A 24,939-nucleotide genomic window follows, 5' to 3' on the forward strand; every position below is an offset into this window, starting at 1 on the left:
TTGGGCACTTAAATTTTGGCGGCTTGGAGTTGCTATCAAAGAAAGAGATGGTGAGAGGCTTACCATCCATCAAACATCCCGATCAACTCTGCGAAGGTTGTCTACTCGGGAAGCAGTTCAGAAAGCCATTCCCAAAGGAGTCAAGCTCAAGAGCTCAAAAGCCACTGGAGTTAATTCATGCTGATGTGTGCGGGCCAATCAAGCCAAGCTCCCTCGGTAAAATTAATTATTTTCTGCTCTTCATTGATGATTTTTCTAGAAAAACGTGGGTATATTTCTTGAAGCAGAAGTCAGAAGTATTTGATACATTCAAGAAGTTCAAAGCTGCCGTCGAGAAGGAGAGCGGACGAGAAATCAAAGCCTTGAGGTCTGATCGAGGGGGAGAATTCACATCCAAGGAATTCTTGGAGTTTTGCGAAGCAAATGGAATTCGGCGGCCACTGACAGTTCCAAGATCCCCCCAGCAAAATGGAGTGGCGGAAAGGAAAAATAGAACAATCATGGAGATGGCAAGGAGCATGCTAAAGACGAAGAATCTGCCTAAAGAATTTTGGGCAGAAGCAGTGGCGTGCGCGGTGTACCTATCCAACCGATCGCCGACAAGGAGCGTGTGGGGAATGACTCCACAAGAAGCCTGGAGCGGGAGAAAGCCAGGAATTTCCCACCTAAAGGTATTTGGAAGTAAAGCCTACGTGCACGTACCAGATGAGAGAAGGAAGAAGCTCGATGATAAAAGTGAAGCATTCATCTTTATCAGGTACGACTCTAACTCTAAAGGCTATAAGTTATATAATCCAAATACCAAGAAAACAGTGATAAGTCGAGATGTGGAGTTCGACGAAGAAGGAGTGTGGGATTTTAATCCCAGTGGTGACTTCACCTTCATCCCACAATTCGATGATGAAAGGACAGTCGAGCAAGTTGGAGAAGTCCAACAAGAGGTAGTGACTCCGCCAGCTTCACCTATACAAGTTACTGAAGACTCACCACCATCTTTCTTAAATGAAAGAGCCACACCACGAGCAAGGAGTTTGGGCGACATATATGAGGATACTGAAAGGTTAGAAGATCTTACCTTATTTTGTCTATCTGCTGATTATGAACCTAAAGCAGCAAATAGTGAAAATTGGCGAGTCGCGAAGGATGAAGAGATCAAGGCCATAAAGAAGAATGATACATGGGAGCTCGTGACATTACCAAAAGGGCACAAGGCCATTGGAGTCAAGTGGGTGTATAAAGTTAAGAAGAATTCCAAAGGTAAAGTGGAAAGATATAAAGCGAGGCTCGTCGTGAAAGGATATAGTCAAAGAGCTGGAATCGATTATGATGAGGTATTTGCTCCCGTCGCTCGCTTAGAAACTATTAGACTAATACTCTCTCTTGCAGCCCAAAATAGATGGAAGATTTATCAAATGGATGTCAAATCAGCCTTCTTGAATGGGTATATAGACAAAGAAGTCTATATCAAGCAGCCAATGGGCTACGAGGTAAAAGGGCAAGAAGATAAAGTCTTGAAGTTGAAGAAGGCCCTATACGGACTAAAGCAAGCACCAAGGGCATGGAATAGCAGGATCGATAAGTACTTGGAGGAGAATGGCTTCACCAAATGCCCTCACGAGCATGCCCTCTACGTTAAAGTCAATGGAGAGGATATATTAATTGTGTGCTTGTATGTAGATGATTTGATCTTCACAGGAAATAATCCAAAGATGATTGAGGAGTTCAAGAAGGCCATGTCAAAGGAGTTTGAGATGACCGACATTGGGTTGATGGCGTACTACCTCGGTGTGGAAGTCAAGCAACTCGAAGATGGGATCTTCATCACACAAGAAGGATATGCCAAGGAAATTCTCAAGAAGTTCAAGATGGAGAACTGCAAAGCAATCAACACGCCAGTGGAATGCGGGATAAAATTATCCAAGAATGATGGAGGAGAAAAGGTGGATCCGACATTGTTCAAGAGCTTGGTTGGAAGTTTACGGTACTTAACTTGCACAAGACCAGACATTCTTTATGCGACAGGACTCGTGAGTCGCTATATGGAGAATCCAACCACTACGCATTTTAAGGCGGCGAAGAGAATACTACGATATCTCAAAGGTACGCTCAACTATGGCCTGTTCTATTCAAGTACTGATGATTATAAGCTTGTTGGGTATAGTGATAGCGACTGGGCCGGAGACAATGACGATCGCAAGAGTACAAGCGGTTTCGTATTTTTTATGGGAGACACTGCTTTCACCTGGATGTCGAAGAAGCAACCCATAGTCACACTATCAACATGTGAAGCAGAATATGTGGCTGCTACATCCAGTGTTTGCCATGCAGTTTGGCTACGAAGTTTATTGGAAGAGCTTGGATGGCCACAAAAGGAGCCAACAACTATTTGCGTGGATAACAAGTCGGCAATCGCGCTCTCAAAGAATCCGGTGTTTCATAATCGAAGCAAGCATATTGACACCCGCTTCCACTACATCAGAGAATGCATTGCAAAGAAGGAGGTTCAAGCGGAATATGTGAAATCAAAAGATCAAGTTGCCGACATCTTCACAAAGCCGCTCAAATATGAAGACTTTATCAAGTTCAGAAGTTTGCTAGGAATGACAAATCAAGTTTAAGGGGGAGTGTTGGAAGATAAACTTGATTTGGAGAGATTAATAATTTTCCACCGACTTAAGGAATAATCTAGATAAATTGAGAAGTCAATAGCTTCATGTTGAAGCCAATCGAATTATCTAGATACTTATAGAAATGTTGAAGCCAATTAAGTCAAATATGGTGGCTATATCACCGACAATCTCCACTTATAAATATGAATGTATTGTTAGCTAATGGGTGCAGAATGAAGAATTGATTCAATAAAAATTAGTTGCTATATCTCCAAATACTCTCTCTTCAAAACTCCTATACACCCACGTCCACATATAAATAGACACACACACACGCTGCACTTATACACAAATTTCCTCCAATCTTATTTTAATCCTCCCACCAAACTTTTGAATTTCCAACACCTTGAACCAATTGCAGCAGCAACAGCAACCCGGAAAATTCCATGGTCAACCCTTGCAAACTCATCAGGCTCAAGCTATCACTGTTCTCCGTAGTGGTAAATTGGTAGACAATCAAGTGGAGGTACCAGAGCCGACTCGCAGGCCAGAGCTGATCCGACCGCCAGTTCTAACAAAGCCGTTCACTCTGTCACGATCACCAGCTCTGACGAGTTTAGCCATGCCAAAGTCAGAGCTTCCGAAATCACCTCTGGCGAAGCCAGTCCTGCCGATTCCAGAGATGCCGAAGGCACCTCTGGCGAAGCCAGCTCTGCCGAGTCCAGAGATGCCGAAGTTACCTCTGGAGAAGTCAGTTCTGCAGAGTTCCACCGCACAAGGTTCAATTCTGCCAAGTTCCACTCTGACGAGCCCTTATGAAGAAAAAGGACCAGAGCAGAAGAAAAAGGAAGGAGAGAAGGAAGATCAGCCAAAAGACGGAGTGATGGAGGAAGGAAAAGAGGCCAAACTACACAAATCCACTACACCTTATCGGCCACCAATTCCTTTTCCGGGCAGATTGCGGAATGAAAAGATGGATAAACAGTTCGCCGACTTCTACAACATGCTTGCCAAGGTGAACGTGAATCTGCCCCTCCTGGATGTGATCAGAAAAGTCCCAGCGTATGTGAAGTTTTTTAAGGAGTTAGTCTCCAACAAGCGGAAGTTCGAGGACAATGAGAAGGTTCTGGTCTCAGAAATTGCGAACTCGATCATACAGCAGCCTCTGCCACCAAAGCAACGCGACCCAGGTAGCTTCGTGATTAAAATTGCTTTAGGAAATGGTAAGGAAGCTACGGGAATGTTAGATTTGGGTGCTGGAATTAACCTTATGCCTTACTCTATTTTCAAACAATTAGAGTTAGGTGATTTGAAACCCACCCGCATGTGTCTACAACTCGCCGATAGGTCCGTTAGATACCCCCGTGGGATCATAGAGGATGTTTTAGTGAATGTTGGGGGCTTGATTATTCCCGTAGATTTTGTGGTTCTCGACATTGGGGAGGTGCATGAAAATGGTGTAGAGCACACACTACTGTTAGGAAGACCGTTTATGGCAACCACTAACACCTTAATTGATGTTAAGGATGGAAATATTAAAATGACTGTGTTAGGGGAGTCAGTGTCTTTCTCTGTGCATGATAGTCGTGCTATGCCTTCTGCAAATTTTATCAACGAATGCTCCTTTATAGATCCTATTGATGGCTTGGTTGAGAAGGTATTTTTACAGGAGCAGGAGTGTGTGGAAGTCTGTGCTGGATCGACAGACATGGAAGAGCTAGCTCGGGAAGCTAAAGAGTTCAGCTCTCCACTGCCCAGCGCTGCCCCCTTCAGCTCTGCAACCTTCAGCTCTCCACTGCCCAGCGCTGCACCCTTCAGCTCAGCTATGCCGAGCTCTGTGCTGCCCCGCTCTGCCCAGCCAGTTATGCCGAGCTCAGCCATGTCTAGTCCAGCTCTGCCGAGCTTAGTGCTGCACTGCCATACGGAGCTGCCCATTGATGAACAGATGAGAACCACGAGGCCAGCGCTGGAACTGAAGGAACTCCCAGCCAATCTCAAATACATGTTCTTAGAAGAGAAAAAGGAAAAGCCGAGGTTCAGATCGGTAGCGTTGTCCCTGAATAAAGAAGGCGTGTTGCCAAAGGACGTGTTTGACCCTGGCGCAGCCCATTCTAAGGAGAATTTCAGAGGAGACAGACATCGCATGAAATCCTACTATGGGCGGAGTATTCCGATGGTGGTGGAGTCTCACACTCTGCACGATCCTCACTAAAGATCAAACTGAAGTCGGGCTGGAGACTTTAACTCTAGCGCTTGGTGAGAGGCAACCCACCGTTGGTTTGTTTTTACTTTCTGTTTTTCTTTGTTTTTAGTTGTGTGTTTCGTGTCTCTCCTAAGTTTTGGATGCTTTGCGGATACTATGATGCTTGGTGAGCATATATTATTTTCAGCGCTGCACTTCTCCGCGCTGTACTTTTCCGCGCTCGCTGCAGTTCTAACTCTGCCACAGACCGCAAAGCCCCTTCTTAACCGCCTCTCACGATGCTTCAGTTTCTCAATGCCAATAATCAGGGACGTTTTCTTAACTCTTCTTATTTCTTTTGTGCCCTGAGGACATAGCATGCTTTAAGTGTGGGGGGGGTGTTTTATTGTGCATATATTTTCAATTGGGCGAGATTAGTCTTTCTATGCTTAGTTTTTGGTCTCGAATCTTGCTAATTTTTATGAATTTGTGGAAGAGTAGATGGTTTTCGATGCGAATTTCGGGTTTGTGAATGAATGGTGGTTATTCTTGTTTTACTCTTGATATATGTTTCTTGATTGTACAAAGAATTAAGAGTTTTGTTACAACACGATTGTAAGTTAGTAAAACGTGATTTGTCCGGTAGATGCTAGAAGGAGTGTTGTCATTGTGATTGCCTACGATCGTATCTTATCTGTGAAATGTGAAAAATGTTGGACGAATTGCCAATTTTAAAATTGCCAGCTCTGAAACATCTGGCCTGTTCTGAAATGTGATAGCTCTGAGTCTCTGCTCCTCTAGTCTAACTATGAGCATGGGAAACCACGTGAAAAGACTTTGGATTACATCCAAATGATTTTTATTTCATGAATTATGGCTCAACTGTCGAAAATCTTAAGCACACAAATTGTGAAAAATGGTGATATTGATTATAAAGGCGATCACATTAGGGAATTCACTTCTAGCGGAGAATTGGGTCTGATCGAATTACTTACATTACTCTTTTGTTGTTTCTTAAACTTTGAGTTACTTGCATGATCGAGAGATATGTGTTGATTGTAAAATTTTGAATTGACTTTGAGAATGTTTGGATGGAAATTAGCATTGTTGAAATCAATCTCTTCCTAGGATTCATACGGATTTTGCTTGAGGACAAGCAAAAGGCTAAGTGTGGGGGGGTTGATTTATGCCTAATTGTTCTAATTTTAGGGGTTTGCATGTGCTTATTTTAAGTTAAATCTTCTGGAAATTGGTGCGTTTTATGGTCTATTTTATGCTTTGCAGAAGATTTAGGTTTTCGAGATGAAGAGTGCAAATCTTGGAGAATTTGGGCTAAGAATCGTGTGTTTGTGCACACTCTAGCATGGAAGAGAGGCAAAGCCCCCGTGCCAGAACCGAGAAGGCCGCGCCAGAGCTAAAACCCCGCGCGGAAGTCAGGCCAGAGAAGTCAGGCCAGAGGAATCGAAATGCCAGAGGAGTCACCAGCCAGAGGAGTCACCAGCCAGAGGAGTCACTAGTCAGAGAAGTCGCTAGCCAGAGGAGTCAAAAGTCAGAGGAATCGAGAAGCCAGAGCAGAAGAATCACCTATTCCTCTGCCGAGAAGCGCCAGCATCAGAGAAGTAAAGTCCAGCGCTCGATAGCAGAGAACTCACCGTTCCTCTGGCGAATGCCAGAGAGGAAGCGATTCCGCTGGAGACCCATTCCTCTGGCGAATGCCAGAGCGGAAGCCATTTCGCTGGCGAGAGCCCCGAATTCCACCAGAGTAGGAGTGTTCCCAGAGCGCGCATTGCAGCTGGAAGTTGCCTTATTTTGCACGATTCTATTGCCTTTAGAATTCTTCTTTGCATGGCAACTTCCATGGTGATCCATAGGGAATTGAAGTCTATAAATAGGGCCATACTTTTCATTGTAATAATCAATCCCTTGCCCTAGTTTTAGACGCCATCTTTGCAATCTGTTGGCATCCGAAGCTTAGGAATTTACTTACTTTCATAGTTTCAAGTTTTTATTGTTCTAAGTTAGATTTCAATTTCGTTTTTAGTTTAGTTTCTTGGATTGTGATTGCGTGACACGATTACACGTTCAAGGATTTTACGGTATTTCGTATTTAATTTAATTTATTTCTGTTTAATCATGTTTACGTTTTTCATTCATGTTTATGCTTTCTTCTTAATTATGCAATTTAAATTATGCACTTTAGTTTATGCCTAGATTAGAAGTCTTTACTTTTACAAGTATTTACTTTCATAAGTAGGTTTAATTTAAGTTCTTTAAAATCTTGTCTAGGGTTTAATAGTTCAATTCGCCTAGCTTAGTTTTACAATTCGGTTTTTACTTAAGTTTTTAATTCTAAGTTTTAGTTTAATAATCAATCTCTTTACTGCTTTCTTTATTGTTTTTCCTGCGATACTACTAAAAGCCCTTAAAGACTTTCCTTGAGAGATGACACTGGGTCAACTTACCATCACTAGGATGTCCTTATTCTATTGCAAGTCAAACTAGAGGTGTTCTAGGTTGAGTCAATGGTGTAGGCCAGCGAGAAGCTGCTGTAGACGAGCCAACTGAAGAAGGGGCAAGCGCACAACATCATCTTGTTGCCGCAGATGTTCGCTGACACCACCGAGCTCACGTACATGAATTTGGGCAGGCACGAGGCATTAAGTAGACGAACATGACTTGCAGGCAGAGCACCGACAACTAGAGCAACAGCACGGAGATGATGGCATGACGTAATTAGGGTTCCACTTCTTAATGGAGGCGTTGAGGAGGTAGAGAAGCGTCATAAGGAAACATGGTTGCATGAAGCCGAGCAAGAGAACGATGTTGAGTTGGCAGCCTCCTAGTTGAGCGAGAGGAACCTGAAAGGAGTAATAAAGGTACCTGCACCAGATAAAGGAAATGCGCACGATCTTGTTGAGGGACAGAGGCCACCAGGGCGAGGCGGACTGTTGGGAACTTAATGAAATATTTTATCCCTAGTTTTGATAATACCAAAACTTCTTGTTCTTATTGTAATAGACTAGAACTTTTCGAGCTCAAGTATTAGTGTTCATGTTTTCTAGATATGTTGAAGACTGAAGACCGAAGAATGAAGACCTCAACTAAAAACAGCTATGAAAAGACAAAGTCAAAAACTGATGTATTGACTGGACGAGAATCTCACTGAACTATCAGTGATGACTGAAGTATTAATGCGGACCATGTGGAATTAGCTGACTGATACTCATGACAAGTATCAGTTGACATTCTTCATCGGACTGGAACGCTGAAACTAGCATTAAATGCTCCTGCAGCCGCATTAAATGCAGAGATTTTGGAGATCGTCCTTTCTTTGCAGAGAGGTCCTATTTGGTGCAAACTTTTCAGAGGCGCCCTACCTGTTGTACCTTGAGACGGCGTCCTTCACCAAAACAAGAACCTTGAGATTGTAGCCTCAGCCAAATTCAAAATTACTCTCACAATGGACGGACTCTTGAAGACCATCTCAGCCAACAGATCTATTCAAGGCTTCGTCTATAAATAGAGCTCGAGGAACACTGCAATCTTCACCAATTCAAACGCACAAGCTGAACATCTGCCAAAATTGCAACTCAGCCTTCAACTGCCTTCAAAAGTTTGAATCGAAGAAGAGAATCCCCAAAGTCTAAATCAGTTCACTGATTATCTACATTTTATTATTACCTTAGGCAAATCCTTGTATTATTCAAAGCCTAAGTTTTCGATTACTTGAGAGCTTGTTCTCAGTAATCTTAGTTGAAAGATTTCAAACCCCTTTTCAACCAAGCGAAAATGTTGTTTGAGTAGAGAGGAGTTCAAACCATTGCTCTGACTCCAAAGATCTTAGCCAAGCGCTGGAAAAGGCATTTGTGTGTCTTAGCGTGCTAAGAGTGAGCGAGAAATCCAACCCAGTGTGTTGGTACTGAAAATTTGATTTTCAGTTCAAGGTTTGCTGTGCACCCGTAAGCACGAGCCCAGAGTATTTGTCAAATTGATCATCTGTCCGTGGACGTAGGAATTTATTTATGAACCACATAAAAATTCTTGTGTTCCTTATTTGCTTTCAATTATTCCTTATCTGCGCTAAACTTGTTTTGCAACTGAACTGGCTTAACTGAAAATAGTAACTAAGGATTTTATTGAGTGACAAACTTTCTAAAGGCTATTTGGATTAAGTTTAAATTTTCGATGCTGAGTTACTTGTCTAATTGACCAATCAATTGATAGTCAGTAACATTTGTAACTCTACTATGTTTTACAACTCTAAACTGAAGCCCTACGTGGATATCAGTTAAAGCTCTGTGCTTGACTAAAATCAAAATACTGAAGTCTTCTCAGTATCAGTCTACAACCACTTTCCAATTAAAGTTTTGATTTATGTGTTTTCCGCAAAAATAGCCTATAGGTGTATTCCCCCCCCCCAATACACCTGTTCAGCAAACCTTCCGGCCGGGACCCAACACGGACAATCCAGAGGGAGTTCAAGCGCTGCAAGGAATGTGTGTGGTGGGAGCGGTCTTGGAGGTATGAAATGAAGGAGTAGGCGAAGAGAGAGATGGAGAGAAAATAGGAGATTAGGCTTTAGGTTGGGGAGGAGGTGCGGGTCAAGGCGACGAGTCAGGGTGCGGGTCAGACCTGTTTCATAGAAGAGACCGAGTGCACGCAAGGTTTTGCGAAATATTTTAGATCATTCACATTAATTAGAGCACATAATATTTATTTTTGTAAAAATGAATATTTTTCATAATAATATGAGTATTTCAAATTATGCATATTCATAAAGTTCGAATAATATAACCCACAATCTTATATGGCGGTCCTGTACGTGACGAGGATTAGTATACAGACTCGAAACATTATCAAAGAAATGTAAGGGGGATTTTGCAGTTTTTAAAAGTGGGCCGTACGTGTCTCTTAATTTTCCCTACAAATTAATGCTATGCTATTCATGTTAAAACTTTATGATGAGCTGAACTAGTTGTTGATAATGATTAATATCTACAAGACACTTGTCATAAGTATGTCAATATTATTAGGTAAAGAAGAAACTATAAACCTCCATAATGAAGTTTTTCTTTCTGCAATAGAACCAATAAATAATTTTATATTATAGTTTACATATAAATTTTGTATTTGCTCCTTTATATTATATTTCACACGAAATCTGTTTATTCGATAGGCATTTATGATAGTAGCTGGGGTTTTCTTCGTCATAAGAAAAATACATCCAAGATATATCATATATGACATTCTTTCTTTATCAATTTTTAATTATTTATAGTATTTCACTATCAAATTTAGTTGAAAATCAACACTCAATATTAGGCCTTTCTGCCTGGGTTTGGTTTTGTTCTATTTGCTCCTTTCGTTATCACCGTATGAACAAAGGGAGAATTATGCAGTAAGAAATGGATGAAATTAAAAAGACAAGAAAACAAAAAAAATGAGCAGCTGACTTTACTTTAAGAAGTCAACTGTGGTAGGTCATTTTTCAGTTCATCTGGTTCTACTTTGGTGGCTCAAAACATTCAAACACCAAGGCTTTTAGCTTTCTTCTTTTTGTCCATAATTTGGTTGAACCTATTTCTATTTCATGTCTTATACATATATATACATGACTCTGAATTGGGATCATATAGTATTTAAGTTTTAAGTAGCATCTGATGCTCAATTTTATCCATTGATCTTATTTATTCAAAGATTAAGATTTTTGCACTTTTTTAAAGCATAAACAAAATTTTAAAGGTAAGAAAAAGTGTATATTTTACGCTTTACAACATATTAGTTAAGTTAATACAGAGTAGTAAAGAGTTTGGTATTCTATAACACTTATGTGGACGGCCCTGCGATATGTGAAGGCCCTGAGCTAAAAATCCGGATTACGCAGGATAATCAATACGGCCCTGCAATTGTGTCCATTTTTAAGCTTATCTAACTTAGAAATATGGATACCAAACGAAAATCATGATTAATTAACCATAATAGCAAACAACCAATCAATATTAGTAACACATATTTATCTACGCTTATAATCTAGTTTACTAACTATACCGACTAATCACTTACCCAAAATCAAACATGCCTTAATGTTTACATAAATTTGTACATAAGGTCAAAAAAAAAAGTGCATATTGTTGAGTGCAGATATGCATAAAATTGACCATAAAAATGTAAATAATATTGTACACAAATACGCGTAAAGTAAATTTAGTATCATACCATAAAAATTTGAGAAGATGAAAAAAAGATCGTCGATATGGAGGAGGATGTTTTAAAAGTATTCTATGATATTGTAATCAATCACTATTAACTCGTCGTATGATTTGACACAATTTATCGTGCTACTAAAAATGTCCATTTTTATAAGGTAAAAATTTGGTTACATTTAGATGTATGGAACATTCATCTCAATTAAATAAAATTGAGGTTTATTAATTTTTAATTAGATTTTATTAATATATAATTAAGATAAATCAATCATTTGTTAAAAATTATTAAATAAATTAAATTTTAATTAACTATTTCTAAAAATATTTATTTAAAATTAAACAAATAAATGTAAAGAAGATTGGACCAACCACATGGTGATGGTGTGACTCAATGTACCCAAACCAGCATTATAAGAGATATTCAAAATACAAATTCTCCGATACCAATATTTTTACGGTGCGAAGTACGCATTACCTATATATTTAAATAAGATATTTATAAATATTTTATTAAAATATTTAATAAAATAATTATAAATATTTTATTAAAATATATGACTGATTACGCTGTATACGAATGTTGGCTGAGGAAACTTTTTTTCTAAAAACGTTAAAAAAAAAAAAAGAAATTTATGTTTCCTTGCAATGGCGAGCCGGCCAAACACGACCGCAAGAAGAACTCATACCAATGTCGATTTCGTGTTGAATAGAGAAAGGGACGACTATCATTAAATATTATATTGAAAATAGTGTCAAATACGAGTCACAATATTGGTGGATGTGAACCCACCATCATAATTCTCACTTGGATCAACTTTTTCTACGTTGGCTGGCTGCTTAATTTTAATTGTGACAACGTATCAAAATCATTTATAAATCTGAGTTTTATGATGGTATGAATGCATGAAAAGGTAGGTCGACCGTCGTCGTTAGGGTAAAAAAAAAAAGGTAGGCCATCGTTGATTTATTAATTAGCTGCTATTTTAGCTATGCCCACCTGATTCTATTTATTTTCAAAAAAAAAAAAAAAAAAAGGTCAAGAAGGAACAGAATTTTTATGGCCACAGGGCACTAGCCGGCAACCTGTTGGGAATTACATGTTGGAGCAATGCCAGTAAGGAAAATAATTGAGCAAAGTGTATTTTACCCTAATGTTTTAGGAAAAAAATATCTTAAATTATATCAGCATGTATTATAAAATGTTCTTAAATATCAATGATATCCAAATAATATTTGAACTTTCAATTTGTTTTAGTCCGTTAAATATTAAATGACCAGACAATTAGTTCTCGTTGACTTGATGAAATATGAAATACGAGGGTTATGTTTGTAGTTGTACCGCGACACTAACATAACATGAAATATGAATTGGATTGTGTATGTGTATTGGCAAAGCGCTAAGGGTTTAATGCCTAAGGTCAGAGATTTTGGGTTTGAATCCCATGTAGCGCGACCTTTAAATTTTTTTATTTAATACTGTTAATTTATAAAATAAAATAAAAATACTATATGAACTGGATTTTTGTTAATATATTCAATAAATAGAATTTTCTTACAACAACACAATTATTATAACATTTCTTAATGTAACTTTGTTGTTAGTACATGTTTGTTTATATTTTCTTTATTTTATGTGAATTTTAAAATTCTACGTAGATTTTTAAGAAAATATTACAATTTGTAATTCAAAAAAAATATATTAAAAGTTCAGTTTTAAATGTAAAATTATTTACAATTACAGTTGCAATTAATTAGTTTTTCCGTTACATTCTCTATATATCTTTATGTAATTACGGATTTTTTTTTGTTTTAGTATTTTCTTTGTCAACAATCTTTTTCAATTGAAAAATTAATTTTTATTTGTTTTCAAAGTGGGTATAAACTATCATTAATCCTAATATATAATACATGGAATAAATATATAGTACAGAAAAAATAATGTCTCAAATTATACAATTTAGTTTAAAATATCTCATATTACAGAGAATAATGTGTTGTCGACCCCTCACTTAAAAAAAGATCAATTGCGGCTCGTATTAAACAGAAAAGTGAACATATAAAATTATCAAATTCAATTGTTTATCCAAAAACGTTTCCGGTTATTTGATCACTTTCCTGAATTGGTATGATTCATCCAGCCAAAAGCATATGAAATTCATGTAAATTTTCGTTTTTCAAAACAATATGCCATTGAATAAGAAAATTTTATGTGTTCCCTTTTCTATGTAATATGTGCCCCATTTGACATATCATTTTTTAAGTAGCAACTATATATAAAAAAAAATAGTTATTTGGATAAAAATTATTTGGGAAATACTTTAAAAATTTAATTTATTTAAAAAAAAATTGGCTCAAACTTAAAAAGGATTTAGTTAGTTTTATTGTTTTCTCAACATTATAGTTTTTTTCTGTAAATTTTAAATAATTATTTTAATTTTTACTGTTTTTTATAATTTTGTACTTAAGAAAATAATAAAAATAGCTAAATTATTTTTTATTTTGAATAAACTTTTTTAAATAAATATATTTTTTAATGTATTTAACCATTTTTTATCCGGACATATTTTGTCCAAATAACATTATTGATTTTTTTCTTTTTAAAAAAAACTATATATCCCCTTAATAAACGTTGCTAGATCGCATTAAATTTCTTTTAACTCTTACACCTAAATGTGTATCGCATCATTAGCATTAATAGGGGTTAATTTCCCACGGCACAAATTAATTCTAGTAGTTAATGTAAACAGGGAATAAACTAGGAACAAATGTACCCTTTTCAGAAGATATAGGGTACCTAATTAAATGTGTGCGAGTGTCTTGCATCATTAAAACAACAACATATGTTATCAAGGTACATACCACATTATACCAAAAAAAAACATTAAATCTATGCAGCCACATTGTAGCCACCCACACACTAATATAATAAGGACAATCTTGATTTATTTAATTTATTTTTTTAAATAAAAATAGGATTTAGTTATTTTATTATATTCTCTATATTGTACTTATTTTTTTAAATTTTTTTTGCATTTTTTATTTTTAATTTATTTTTTAATAAAAATAAAAAAAATTACCAAAAATTGCAAAAAAATAACTATTATGTAGAGAATATGATAAAATAACTAAATCTTATTTTTATTTTAAAAAATAAGTTAAATAAATTAAATTATTTTCTACTTAGGTAAATTGTGGGTGGCCACAATGTGGCTGTTTAGCATTACTCAAAAAAAAAGGTACATACCACATGATTCATAATTACAAAATTAAATTAAGATTTTTTAAAACAATAATGCTATTTGGACAAAATTTGTCCAGACAAAATATGATGAAATACTTTATAAAGTAAATTTATTTAAACATTTTGATTCAAAATAAAATAGAATTTAGCTAGTTTTATTGTTTTCTTTATATTGTAATTTTTTTGTAATTTTTTAATAACCTTTTTAATTATTATTATTTTTAAAGTACACGAACAACAATATGAAGAAAATAATAAAATAACTATATCCTTTTAAACTTGAATCAAAATTTATAAATAAATTAATTTTTAAAAAATTTTAACCTTAATAATAATAATAATACTACTACTACTACTACTACTACTACTACTACTACTACTAGTAGTAGTAGTTGTTCACACAACATTATTTCAACAAATTATAATCAACTTTGTTGGAAAATTCTATACTTTGATTATGCCAAACACTCAAGTGATGACCATAATCTGCTGAAGGACAAGAAAGCTCACAATTGAAATATGCTCAATTGATTATAGCACTCGACATGCCACTGCTCCTTTGATGTTAACTGGTCGTCTGACTGAAGTTGAGACTTCTTCAGTCGGCACATGGGCTCTTCTTGGTTGATCAACTTTCTTCTTTGGAACCTCCTTCTTCTTGTAGTTTGGTCTTGTATAGACTGGAGGTCTTCTCTAATCAGTATTGTATCTCATTTGAGATACTGAAGCAGTTCTTAACTGATGACGTCTTGACCGAAATTGGGGAGCTTCAAACTGATTTTGTCTTAACTGATACTGATGGGGTCCACACATATGATGTCTTGGTTAATTTTGAGTTCGTCTGGACTAATAATTGTATTGTCTCCATGGTTGTTGCTCCCTCATGAACTGAATTGGTTTCAATTATTGATGATTCTTGTTCTTCCCTCTAGACTGATGGGGAAGATTCTGGTTCTTTGCTCCATTGTGTTGTTGTTGTTTCAGTCCAGAAGTATCTTCCCCGAATCTTGACTGAAATTGGCTCTTCAGTCTCTCATGAAGGTTGTGTTGATTGGGTGCTTTCTTTAATCTTCTGTAGTTGTGGGGAGGAGGAACATTCTTGTGCGTCATCATCCTTCTCTTCTGATCTTCTTCTTTGTCATAATCCTTGGATTTGTCCTTCGTGTCGTCAGAGACTTCAGTTACTTCCTGGATCATGATTCATTTGCCCTTTTCAGCGACGGTTAACTTTCCTCATATGCTTTCCACCAATGCCGTTGAAGAAAAGTTGCTCATCAGTGGAGATTCCTTCATGCAGTTCTTGATCAACTGCTCCATTTTATAGTTGAGTCTTCTAGCTTCGTGTGTGGCTTTCTCGCATTCCATCGTTGATTTCTTGAGTTCGGTTTTAGTCTCGTTCAGTTGAGACTGGAACTTGCTCTTTTCTGACTGAAGGGTGTTGACACTTGTCTTCAGTTGGTTGTTCTCCATGATCAGTTCATCAAGACAAGTCTCATCTGGATAGTAGAGCTTGATTGTCTCTTTCTTGGACTGATCTTTACTGATTTCCTTCTCCCAATTTCTGATTCTATTGTACGAGATTCTCGAACATTGACCTTAGAAGTCGATGATCAGTCATAAGCTGATATACTCATCGACTTCGTCGATTGTTGAGCCTTTGGACTCCGAGTTTTCTCCTGTAAACAAGAGAGAGTTATCAGTATTAAAAGTTTTAGTGTGAGAGTTTACCTCAGGCCCATTCATTCTGTTGTCGTAACTGTTGCAGGAGTTGTCAGCTACGCTTTCTGCATCTTTAGCCATAAGGGCTTGGCTCTCATCGTCTGAACTGGTGGAGTTGTTGGATGCTGATTCAGTTGAAGAACCAGAGTCTTCAGCATCTCCAGCCACCATTGCTTTATTCTTTTCGTAATTGCAATCTCTTTTAGCATGAAGTTCTTTCCGCTCTGAGCGTGACAGTTTAGGGTAATCAGTTCTGTAATGTCCCTTCTTTCCATATCCAAAACATTCCACATCATTGAGCTCGGGAGTGGGTGATTTCTTCTCTTCACTCTTGTCGTTGGAGTATCTGGGCTTGTACTCCTTCTCTTTTTCTTTGTAGTTCCTTTTGTGGAACTTTTTGTACTTTTGAAACTTTGATTCCATTTTATTGAATCTTGCAGTCAGTAGTGCGTATTGACTGAAAAATTCTTCTGGCTTCAGTTCAGTCGACTCCTTCTATTGCTTCTTGGTTTCCTTCGATGAAGCTTTTAGTGCAGCTCCCTTCGAACTTGATGGAGCGTCTTCATCTGAGATTCCGACCTTCTTTGTCTCTAGATTTCATTAGATGTCAAATTCGTTGGCTTTTAGATTTTCCGACCTTCTTGTGCTGAGGCTTCAATCTTCGAGGCTCCTGATTTGCAGAGGAATATGTGTCTCTAGGAGTAGAAGCATGGTGCTTCTAAAAAGTTAGCACGGAAAAGGAAAGCTCTGCTCATGAGTGGACGATCTTCATATCCTTGCATTTAATGCGGTTGTACTTGGCGTAGGTACGTGGCTCTTTTTAAACTTAAGTCTTCAGTCCAAGGAAGAATGTCAACTGATACTTGACTTGTGTATCAGTCCGCTATTTCCACGTGGCCAATATTAATTATTCAACCATAACTGAATCTTCAGTGAAGACTTCGTCCTTTAAACACTTCAGTATTTGTCTTCAGCCATTTCAGTTCTCAGGTGTCTTTAGTTCTTCGATCTTCAGTCTAGCTAGTAACCTGAACTCTAACACTTGAGTTCAAAATAGTCTAGTCTAAATCTAAGGATTTTGGTATCATCAAAACTATGACAAGGATATTCCATTTATTTCCCAACAGATGGCTAGAAAGAGCTATGCAAACATGGCCGAGTTGAAAGGGCTGGCGGCGACGACCATGAATGCCATCAATGGAGAGGTAGGAAGAGAGAAGGAGGGTGATGTGGATTATGTTAATTTTTTTATTCAAATATAATAAACTTGGCAATTCCAAGTGGATTTATAAGTCCACGTAATCAAACTTCGGCGTTCCACGTCAATTCCCGATCGCTGAAATTTTTTTACTGGATACAATTAAAAAATTGTTGATAGATTGGGTATCAATTTGATAATATCAAAAAGTTGGGACATAATTGATAATTCAGCCAAACGATGGGACAAAAAATGACATTTGTAAATGAGACTTTTTGTTATATATGAATCATATTTTTTTTACAATCAAATAAGATTTTTCTTTAAAATAAATAAACTATTTTTTTTAAGAGTAAATAATCTTTTCTTAATAACAAATAATAAAATTTTATACGAAAATAAAACTTTTCATTTAACCAAGTAAGACTTTATTCGAAAATAAAAGACTCTGTAAATAAAGTTTATAATAATATTTAAAATGTCTAGTACAACTGTACAATATATAAATAAGACACTAATTTCTTAAATCAGATGTCTTGAATTTGATCATCAATTTCAGTGTTAATTTAATTTTTTTTCATATACTAAAAAGAAATATTAATTTCCGAGACCGCGCCCAGCCTACTCCGAGTCCCCCGCCCAGCGGCATGTATATTAAAGTTATCGAAATTTTCGGTTTGTTATGCAAACCCTCTTAAAGTTATCTAGGAACCAAATATAGCCTTCAGTAGCATTGATACATAGGATAGCTGAATATATAGGCCAGCTGGTTCTCCCATAATTGCTTGAGCAAAGCATGCATCGCATTAATTCTACTTTTCCGAAATAGTATTCCACTCTCTTTTGCCCAAAATTCTTGTACTAGTCCGAATAAATCGATAAATCGAAAAAAATATAATTAAATTTTTTTTAGCTCGATAAAATTTAGCTTCAATAACTCATGATTAAATAGGATTAGCTCAAGTTCTATAGGGCTGATTCAAAAATAATGTGTTTGCCTAATTATATGAAGAAAAAAATGTTATTTAAAAGTTAATATAATATGATTTTAATTTCCAAATGTATGTGAAATGTATTTTGATTCAATAATCGAAAGCTTTACTCACCATTTCATTTATATGTGTTTTTAATCTAATATAGTACTACTTAACATAAATATTTAGATGTAAAAATTATAAAATGATAATTATTTAAGAAAAAATGTATACATCCATACATATTCCTCTAAGAATTGCATATTAGTAGTTATTAATTATTATGTAAGTCGATATTGAAAGATCAGTTATTTATATATATATTTGTTAGTTATAATTTTTTTTATAAATTTTTCAAGCCCGATGACCAATTCAACGAGCTAGTTCGAAATTCAAAATTTTAAAATTAAAATTAATAATTTACAGTCTAGAAAGTTTTTAACCTAAATAATCCACAATCTTATAGGACTAGCCGAAATCCAATAAATTGACATCCGTACCATTCAATTTCACGAAGGGAAAAAAGCTGATGGGATCATCTGTTCCACAATTTAGTGTGTACCACCATGTATCACTTTTAATTTGTTATAATTTTTAATTATATTTTCTTTAATTTTAATTTATTAGAGATAATTAACAAGGGTTTCACTCATTCAATTAGGGTTTATAATTATTTTTTTTATATTTATTTGAATTAATAATTGATTATTTGGGTTAATTAATTCAAAGTTAAGAAATATAATTTCTTAAAATTTTAATTTTTAGTGATAAATATTAGTTAGAGTTCATAATATAATAATATTTTTTATTTTTATAATAAATAATTATAAAATAGGCAAATTAAAAATAGTACACAGTGATGCACACTAAATTATGGGACACATGATCTCATACGTGGAAAAAGAGGTTCACTTTGAAATACAGATTGTATTACACAAGTAAATGATTTTATCGGTCTTATGCAGCATCGGCCACCTCATGCTTAACGAAATTAATTAGAACCCATATATATATGGTAAAGTTTTCTTTTATAAATTATTTTATTCTTTCACGGCTTTATGCTCTGAAAATCACACGTAAATTATGCTCAAATATAATGCATCTATAAAATATCATTTCTTTTGTCGTTTTTATTTTAAACAAAAATTTGAATAAAATTGATTGCATCGTATGATCGCGTTGCACTCTAACCTGAATCTTGATCCGCATTCGCATCTTAATCAAATCGTATAAATAACATTATTGAATTATATAAATAACATTATCTCTAATTAATAATATACAAATGACACTGTCTATAATTGACACTATTCGATTATACAAATGATATTAACCGTGTCAATGACACTATTCGGTTATTATCATTTGTATAACCGAATAGTGTCAATTATATACAATGCCATTTATAGCGTTATATTGTCATTTATACGCAACGTCATTTGTATAACTGAATAGTGTCAATTACAGACAGTGTCATTTACACGGTTCGGATCAGGATGCAGATTCGGGTCAAGGTGCAGGTCAGGGTGCATGCAACCCAATTGTACGGTACAACCAGTTGTACCCTATACCAGCTCTTTGTTTTATTAGGTAAAATTCCTCTTAAAACGTGTTCTCTTTGAATTTAAATTTATCATGAAAAGATAAGGAATCATAAAAGAATCATTCCTTAAATGTCTCTCTTTAGTTTTCCTCATTTCATATAAAATAGAATTTCAATCTTACTCTTACTGGTTCCTCCTATTCACTCCAAAGACGAATAATATTTATTGGAGTGAAAATGAGGAATAAGTAATAGTGAAATTCTATTTTGTAGGAAATGAGGAAAAAGAAAAGAGGGTTTTTAAGTGTGAAATTTTTATTATCCCTTATTTTCTCATAATAAATTTACAATAGAAAAGAACACACCCTAAGTGTTTTTATACTCCCTTCGTCCTATATATATAGGCTGATTGAGATTTTCACAAAGATTAAGAAAAATAATTGGAAATGAAAATATGTAAGTAAACTTTCTAGTATGCCCATATTTATTATTTAATGTTGTATTAAAATTGGAGTAAATTAAAGAATTAAATAGGGATATATAATAGTAAATGAGTAAAAAAACATTACTTTTTATGAAAACAAGCCTATATAAATGAGACATCCAAAAAATAAAACACGTCTATATATATGGGACGGGTGGAGTATATGAGAAAACAAGAAAGATTAATTGAATTTTTATAAAATGTAATTTATGTCTACTCTTTTTTCGCGTCAAGTCTTCAATTCTCTTTATCCTGTCCTAGATTTTGAAGGAGTACATATGTACATACGATATAACTGGAGCTTGAAAACAAAGTGAACCACTCTCGTTGAATCGTGTTTGATTGTCGAACGTTATCTTCCCATACATATTAAATCTCACACGGTTCCCAAACTCGGACATCAATATATATAAATTGATTCTCGCAAGAATACTATAAATTGAACAAGCAAGAGAAATCTTAAACAAACGTTCATTTTATTTGTTAAACTATGAAATAGAGAGCATAAGAGATGAAGATTTAGCTAAGGGAAGATTAAGTTCTTCCACAGATCTTTATTGATATTTATACAAAGTGTGAGTACACATCATAGACTCTCATGTACACGCATGTATGGTATAATTACATTTCAACTAATAACAGTTTTTCCCAACTGATTTGAGCTAACCTAACAGCCTTCTAACTACTCTCTATTCAATACAACCCCCGCACAAAACAGACTACCCTTTTTCAATAGGAAACTTAGAGAGCATATGTTGAAACTTAGAGATAGTAACTGGTTTAGTAAGAATGTTGGCTAGTTGATCTTCAGTAGGAACGTAGCGAACGTCCAGTTCCTTCTTGAGCACCTTGTCTCGAACAAAATGTGTATCTATTTCTATATGTTTCGTCCTTGCATGAAGAACTGGGTTAGCTGCGATGGCTGCAGCACTCTTATTATCACACCAAATAAGAGGCAGAGAAGTAATGGAAAGACCAAGCTCAGTCAGTAAGGATTTTATCCATATCACCTCAACAGCTGTATCTGCAAGTGCCCGATACTCAGATTCAGTAGAACTTCTTGAGACAACATTTTGTTTTCTCGAGCTCCATGAGAGTAAGTTGGGACCAAGAAAGACACAAAAGCCACCAGTAGACTTTCTGTCATCCAATGATCCTGCCCAATCTGCATCTGCAAATGCTTGAAGACAAGGATAAGAAGAAGATGTGAATTTAAGACTCTGTGTAATGGTGCCTTTAAGAAACCTTAATAACCTTTTGCAAGCTTTCCACTGTAACTCAGTTGGATTTTGCATGAACTGACTCAACTTATTTACCATAAAGGCAATATCTGGCCGTGTCAATGTGAGATATTGGAGAGCTCCAACAACACTGCAGTAGAGTGTGGAGTCAGAGAAGGGAGCACTATAATTGATTTGTAGTTTAGAGCTGCTATCATAAGGTGTAGGCTGAGGTTTACTGTCGGTGAGATTGGTGCGAGCAAGAAGATCTCTTATATACTTGGATTGGTTGAGTAGATATGTAGAATCTGGAGTGCGAGTGACCTGTATTCCCATAAAGTAAGTAACAGTACCCATACTCTTTAGTGCAAATTCACTGGAGAGATGAGAAATAAGATCAGTAACAAGTGTAGAGTCTTCTCCAGTTATCAAAATATCGTCAACATAGACTAATACAAGAAGAAGCTTCCCATTTTTCCCGAGGAAGAAAAATGAATGATCTGATGCAGAGAATCTAAATCCAGACTTTAACAAGTAACTCTTTAATCTATCATACCATGCTCGAGAAGCCTGTTTAAGACCATATAGAGACTTGGTTAACTTGCACACATGATGGGCAAACGCAGCATCAACAAAGCCCTCAGGTTGATACATATATACTGGATGTTCAAGCTTACCATTGAGAAAAGCATTATTAATATCGATATGCTGAATATCCCAATTAAAAGTAGCAGCCAAGGAGAACATTAACCTCACAGAAACAGGCTTTATGACTGGACTGAAAGTTTCAGAAAAATCCACACCAGCCCTTTGTTGGAAACCTTTTGCTACCAATCGAGCTTTAAGTTTATCCAATGAACCATCAGCATTCTTTTTTACTCTAAACACCCATTTGCATTGAATCACATTCAAGTCATCACTGTAAGGAACAAGTTCCCAGGTAGATTTATCAATTATAGCCTTATACTCTTGTTCCATTGCTTTGAGCCATAGAGGTTCTTTAATGGCAGATGAAGCAGAGACTGGTTCAATGATAGTAACAATAGTGTCACCAGTGTGATGATCAATATGAGCTGAAAAAGCTTTATGTTTGAATATGCCTTGTTTAGCTCGGGTTGTCATATGATGAGTATTTGTTGGTTTGGTAGGAGGGGAAGCAGGTGGTGAAGGTGAGGAAGTAGCAGAGGATGGGGGAGATATATGTGAAGCTGGTAGAGTAGGTCTTGGAGTAGGAGTGAGAACAGGTTTTGGTAGAAAAGATGGTGCATGTACGGTTGGAGATATAGGTGGAGGCTGAGGAGATGGATTTGAAACAAATAATTGTTCATAAGGAAACTCTTGCTCATTGAACAAGACATATCTAGCTATATATAACCTTCCAGAGGGATGTAAGCACCTATAGCCTTTATGAGAGATGCTATATCCTAGGAAAATACATTTTGAAGATCTGAACTGAATCTTGGATGTGTTATATGGTTTGAGAAGAGGAAAACAACTACAGCCAAAGCTTTTTAGGAATGTATAATCTGGTAAAGTGTGAAAAAGTTTTTGATAAGGAGAAATATGACCTAAGGTTGGTGTAGGCAGTCTATTTATGAGAAAAGTAGCAGTAGCAAAGGCATCCCACCAGTAGATATGAGGTAATTTGGCAGAAGCAAGAAGAGTAAGACCTAGCTCAGTAATATGCCTATGTTTCCTTTCTGATTTACCATTTTGTTGATGAGTATGTGGACAAGGATGTCTAAATTGAATACCTAGAGTTTCTAAGACAGGCTTTAAAGATCTGTACTCGAAATTGTCTTTCAACAAATGAGTTAAACTTGACAAAGGTAGAGTGGACTTCTGATTTTGTTTGAAGGGGAAATATCCATGTGAACCTAGTATAGTCGTCTATAAAATGAATATAATACTTGTAGTTATCAGTAGATATAACAGAACTAGGACCCCATACATCAGTGTGAACAAGTTGAAAAGGAGCAGTGGTTTTAACATTGATAGATGGAAAATTTATACTGTGTATTTTACCTACTGCACAATCATCACAGAAAAGATGTTTGGAAATAGGAAGTTTCATAGCTTTGAGTGTATGATTTAGTACAGAGATACAAGGGTGCCCTAGTCTATGATGCCAAAGGCTGGCAGAAGTAGTCTTATTTGCTAGGAAACAATTGGAATTTGAAGTAATAAAACTAGCAGCAGATACAGACTGACTTGTGTTTGGTGGAAACTCCAACTGGTAAAGTCCATCTTTAAGCTTGCCTTCCAGTAACTGGAGATGAGTTTGCTTAGTCCTTAACACAACAATAGGAAGGGTGAAACTCAAGGTAAACATTGTTATCAGCAGTAAATTTAGAAATACTCAACAAACTCTTAGTAATATCAGGAACATAAAGCACATTACTGAGCACTAAGTCTTTTTGAGAAGTAGAAATAGAAATGCTACTGGATCCTATATGAGTGATCTGTAAATGAGAGCCATTACCTACAACAAGTGTATCATTACCATGATAGGGAGTGTGGAGATGCATGTTGTTGAAATCAGAGGTGACATGTGCAGATGCACCAGTGTCAAGGTACCATTCTGAGGTTTGTGGTTGTGTGGATGAGGATGAGATGGAGTATGCAGTGGGAGATGTGTTTGGAGAGAAGTTTTGGGAGTTAGATTTAGGTTGTGGAGTTTGAGATGGTATGATATCAGAGGTTGTAATGTTGGCTTGAGGGGATGAAGATTGGCTAAGTTCTGGACCAGTAAAGCTTATGTCAAACCTGCGAAAACATTTCAACGCAGTGTGGTTAGTTTTACCACAAAGCTGACATACTGGTTTGTTATTGTTACCGCTATTGAACCGGCCTCCACTTTTGCCACCACGATAGCCAGATCCTCTGCCGCCACGGCCTCCACGACCTTTATTTCCTTGATTCTGCACATAGTTGGCAGAATATACCATATTAGCTTGAGAGGAAATACTAGATTGAGATAGATTTCCACTAGCTATAGCTTGGTTTTGAATGCGAATCTCATGAGTTTGGAGCGCAAATTGCAGCTCATGAAGTGTTAACTCTTCACAGCGTGACTGAAGAAATACACTGATGCTCTCAAATTCTGGTCCTAAACCAGCTAAAATATGAGTGACTAGATCAGATTCGGAGATAGATTGACCAATACTGAACAATTGATCTGAAATATCACGAAATTGAAGGATATAATCATCGATTGAGCTATCTCCTTTCTTCATAGTTTGCAGCTTGAATCGAAGTTGCATAGCTCTTGCTTTGGACTGCGATTGAAATAGCTTTTCAAAGGCGATCCATAATTCTGCAGATGATGTGCATCTACCGACATAGCCGATCATAGACGGCGAGATTGAAGAAAGAAGCCAGCTGAAGACGAACTGATCTCGTCGAAGCCAGACAATATTCTGGATTTGGAGTAATAGTTTCCGATTGAGACTCCAAATGCTGCGATGGTGCAGTATTCATCTGCAGCACATCTTCAAATCCAAATGCGCGAGCAGTAGCAGATACTTGCGCTTTCCAGAAACTGTAATTGCTTCGATCCAGCT

The 24,939-nt window shown here is 36.3% G+C and overlaps 1 protein-coding gene across 1 annotated transcript; it reads left to right on the forward strand.

The window, feature by feature from the left end:
* The first annotated feature begins 3,231 nt into the window (after positions 1-3,231).
* LOC131023375 (uncharacterized) lies at positions 3,232-4,821 on the forward strand. Its single transcript, XM_057952914.1, has 2 exons — positions 3,232-3,593; positions 3,660-4,821. The coding sequence occupies exons 1-2, from the start codon at positions 3,232-3,234 to the stop codon at positions 4,819-4,821; spliced, it is 1,524 nt and encodes a 507-aa protein (XP_057808897.1).
* Positions 4,822-24,939: the final 20,118 nt, after the last annotated feature.

Source organism: Salvia miltiorrhiza, chromosome 4, assembly GCF_028751815.1.
Source record: "Salvia miltiorrhiza cultivar Shanhuang (shh) chromosome 4, IMPLAD_Smil_shh, whole genome shotgun sequence".
Classification (NCBI taxonomy): Eukaryota; Viridiplantae; Streptophyta; class Magnoliopsida; order Lamiales; family Lamiaceae; genus Salvia; species Salvia miltiorrhiza.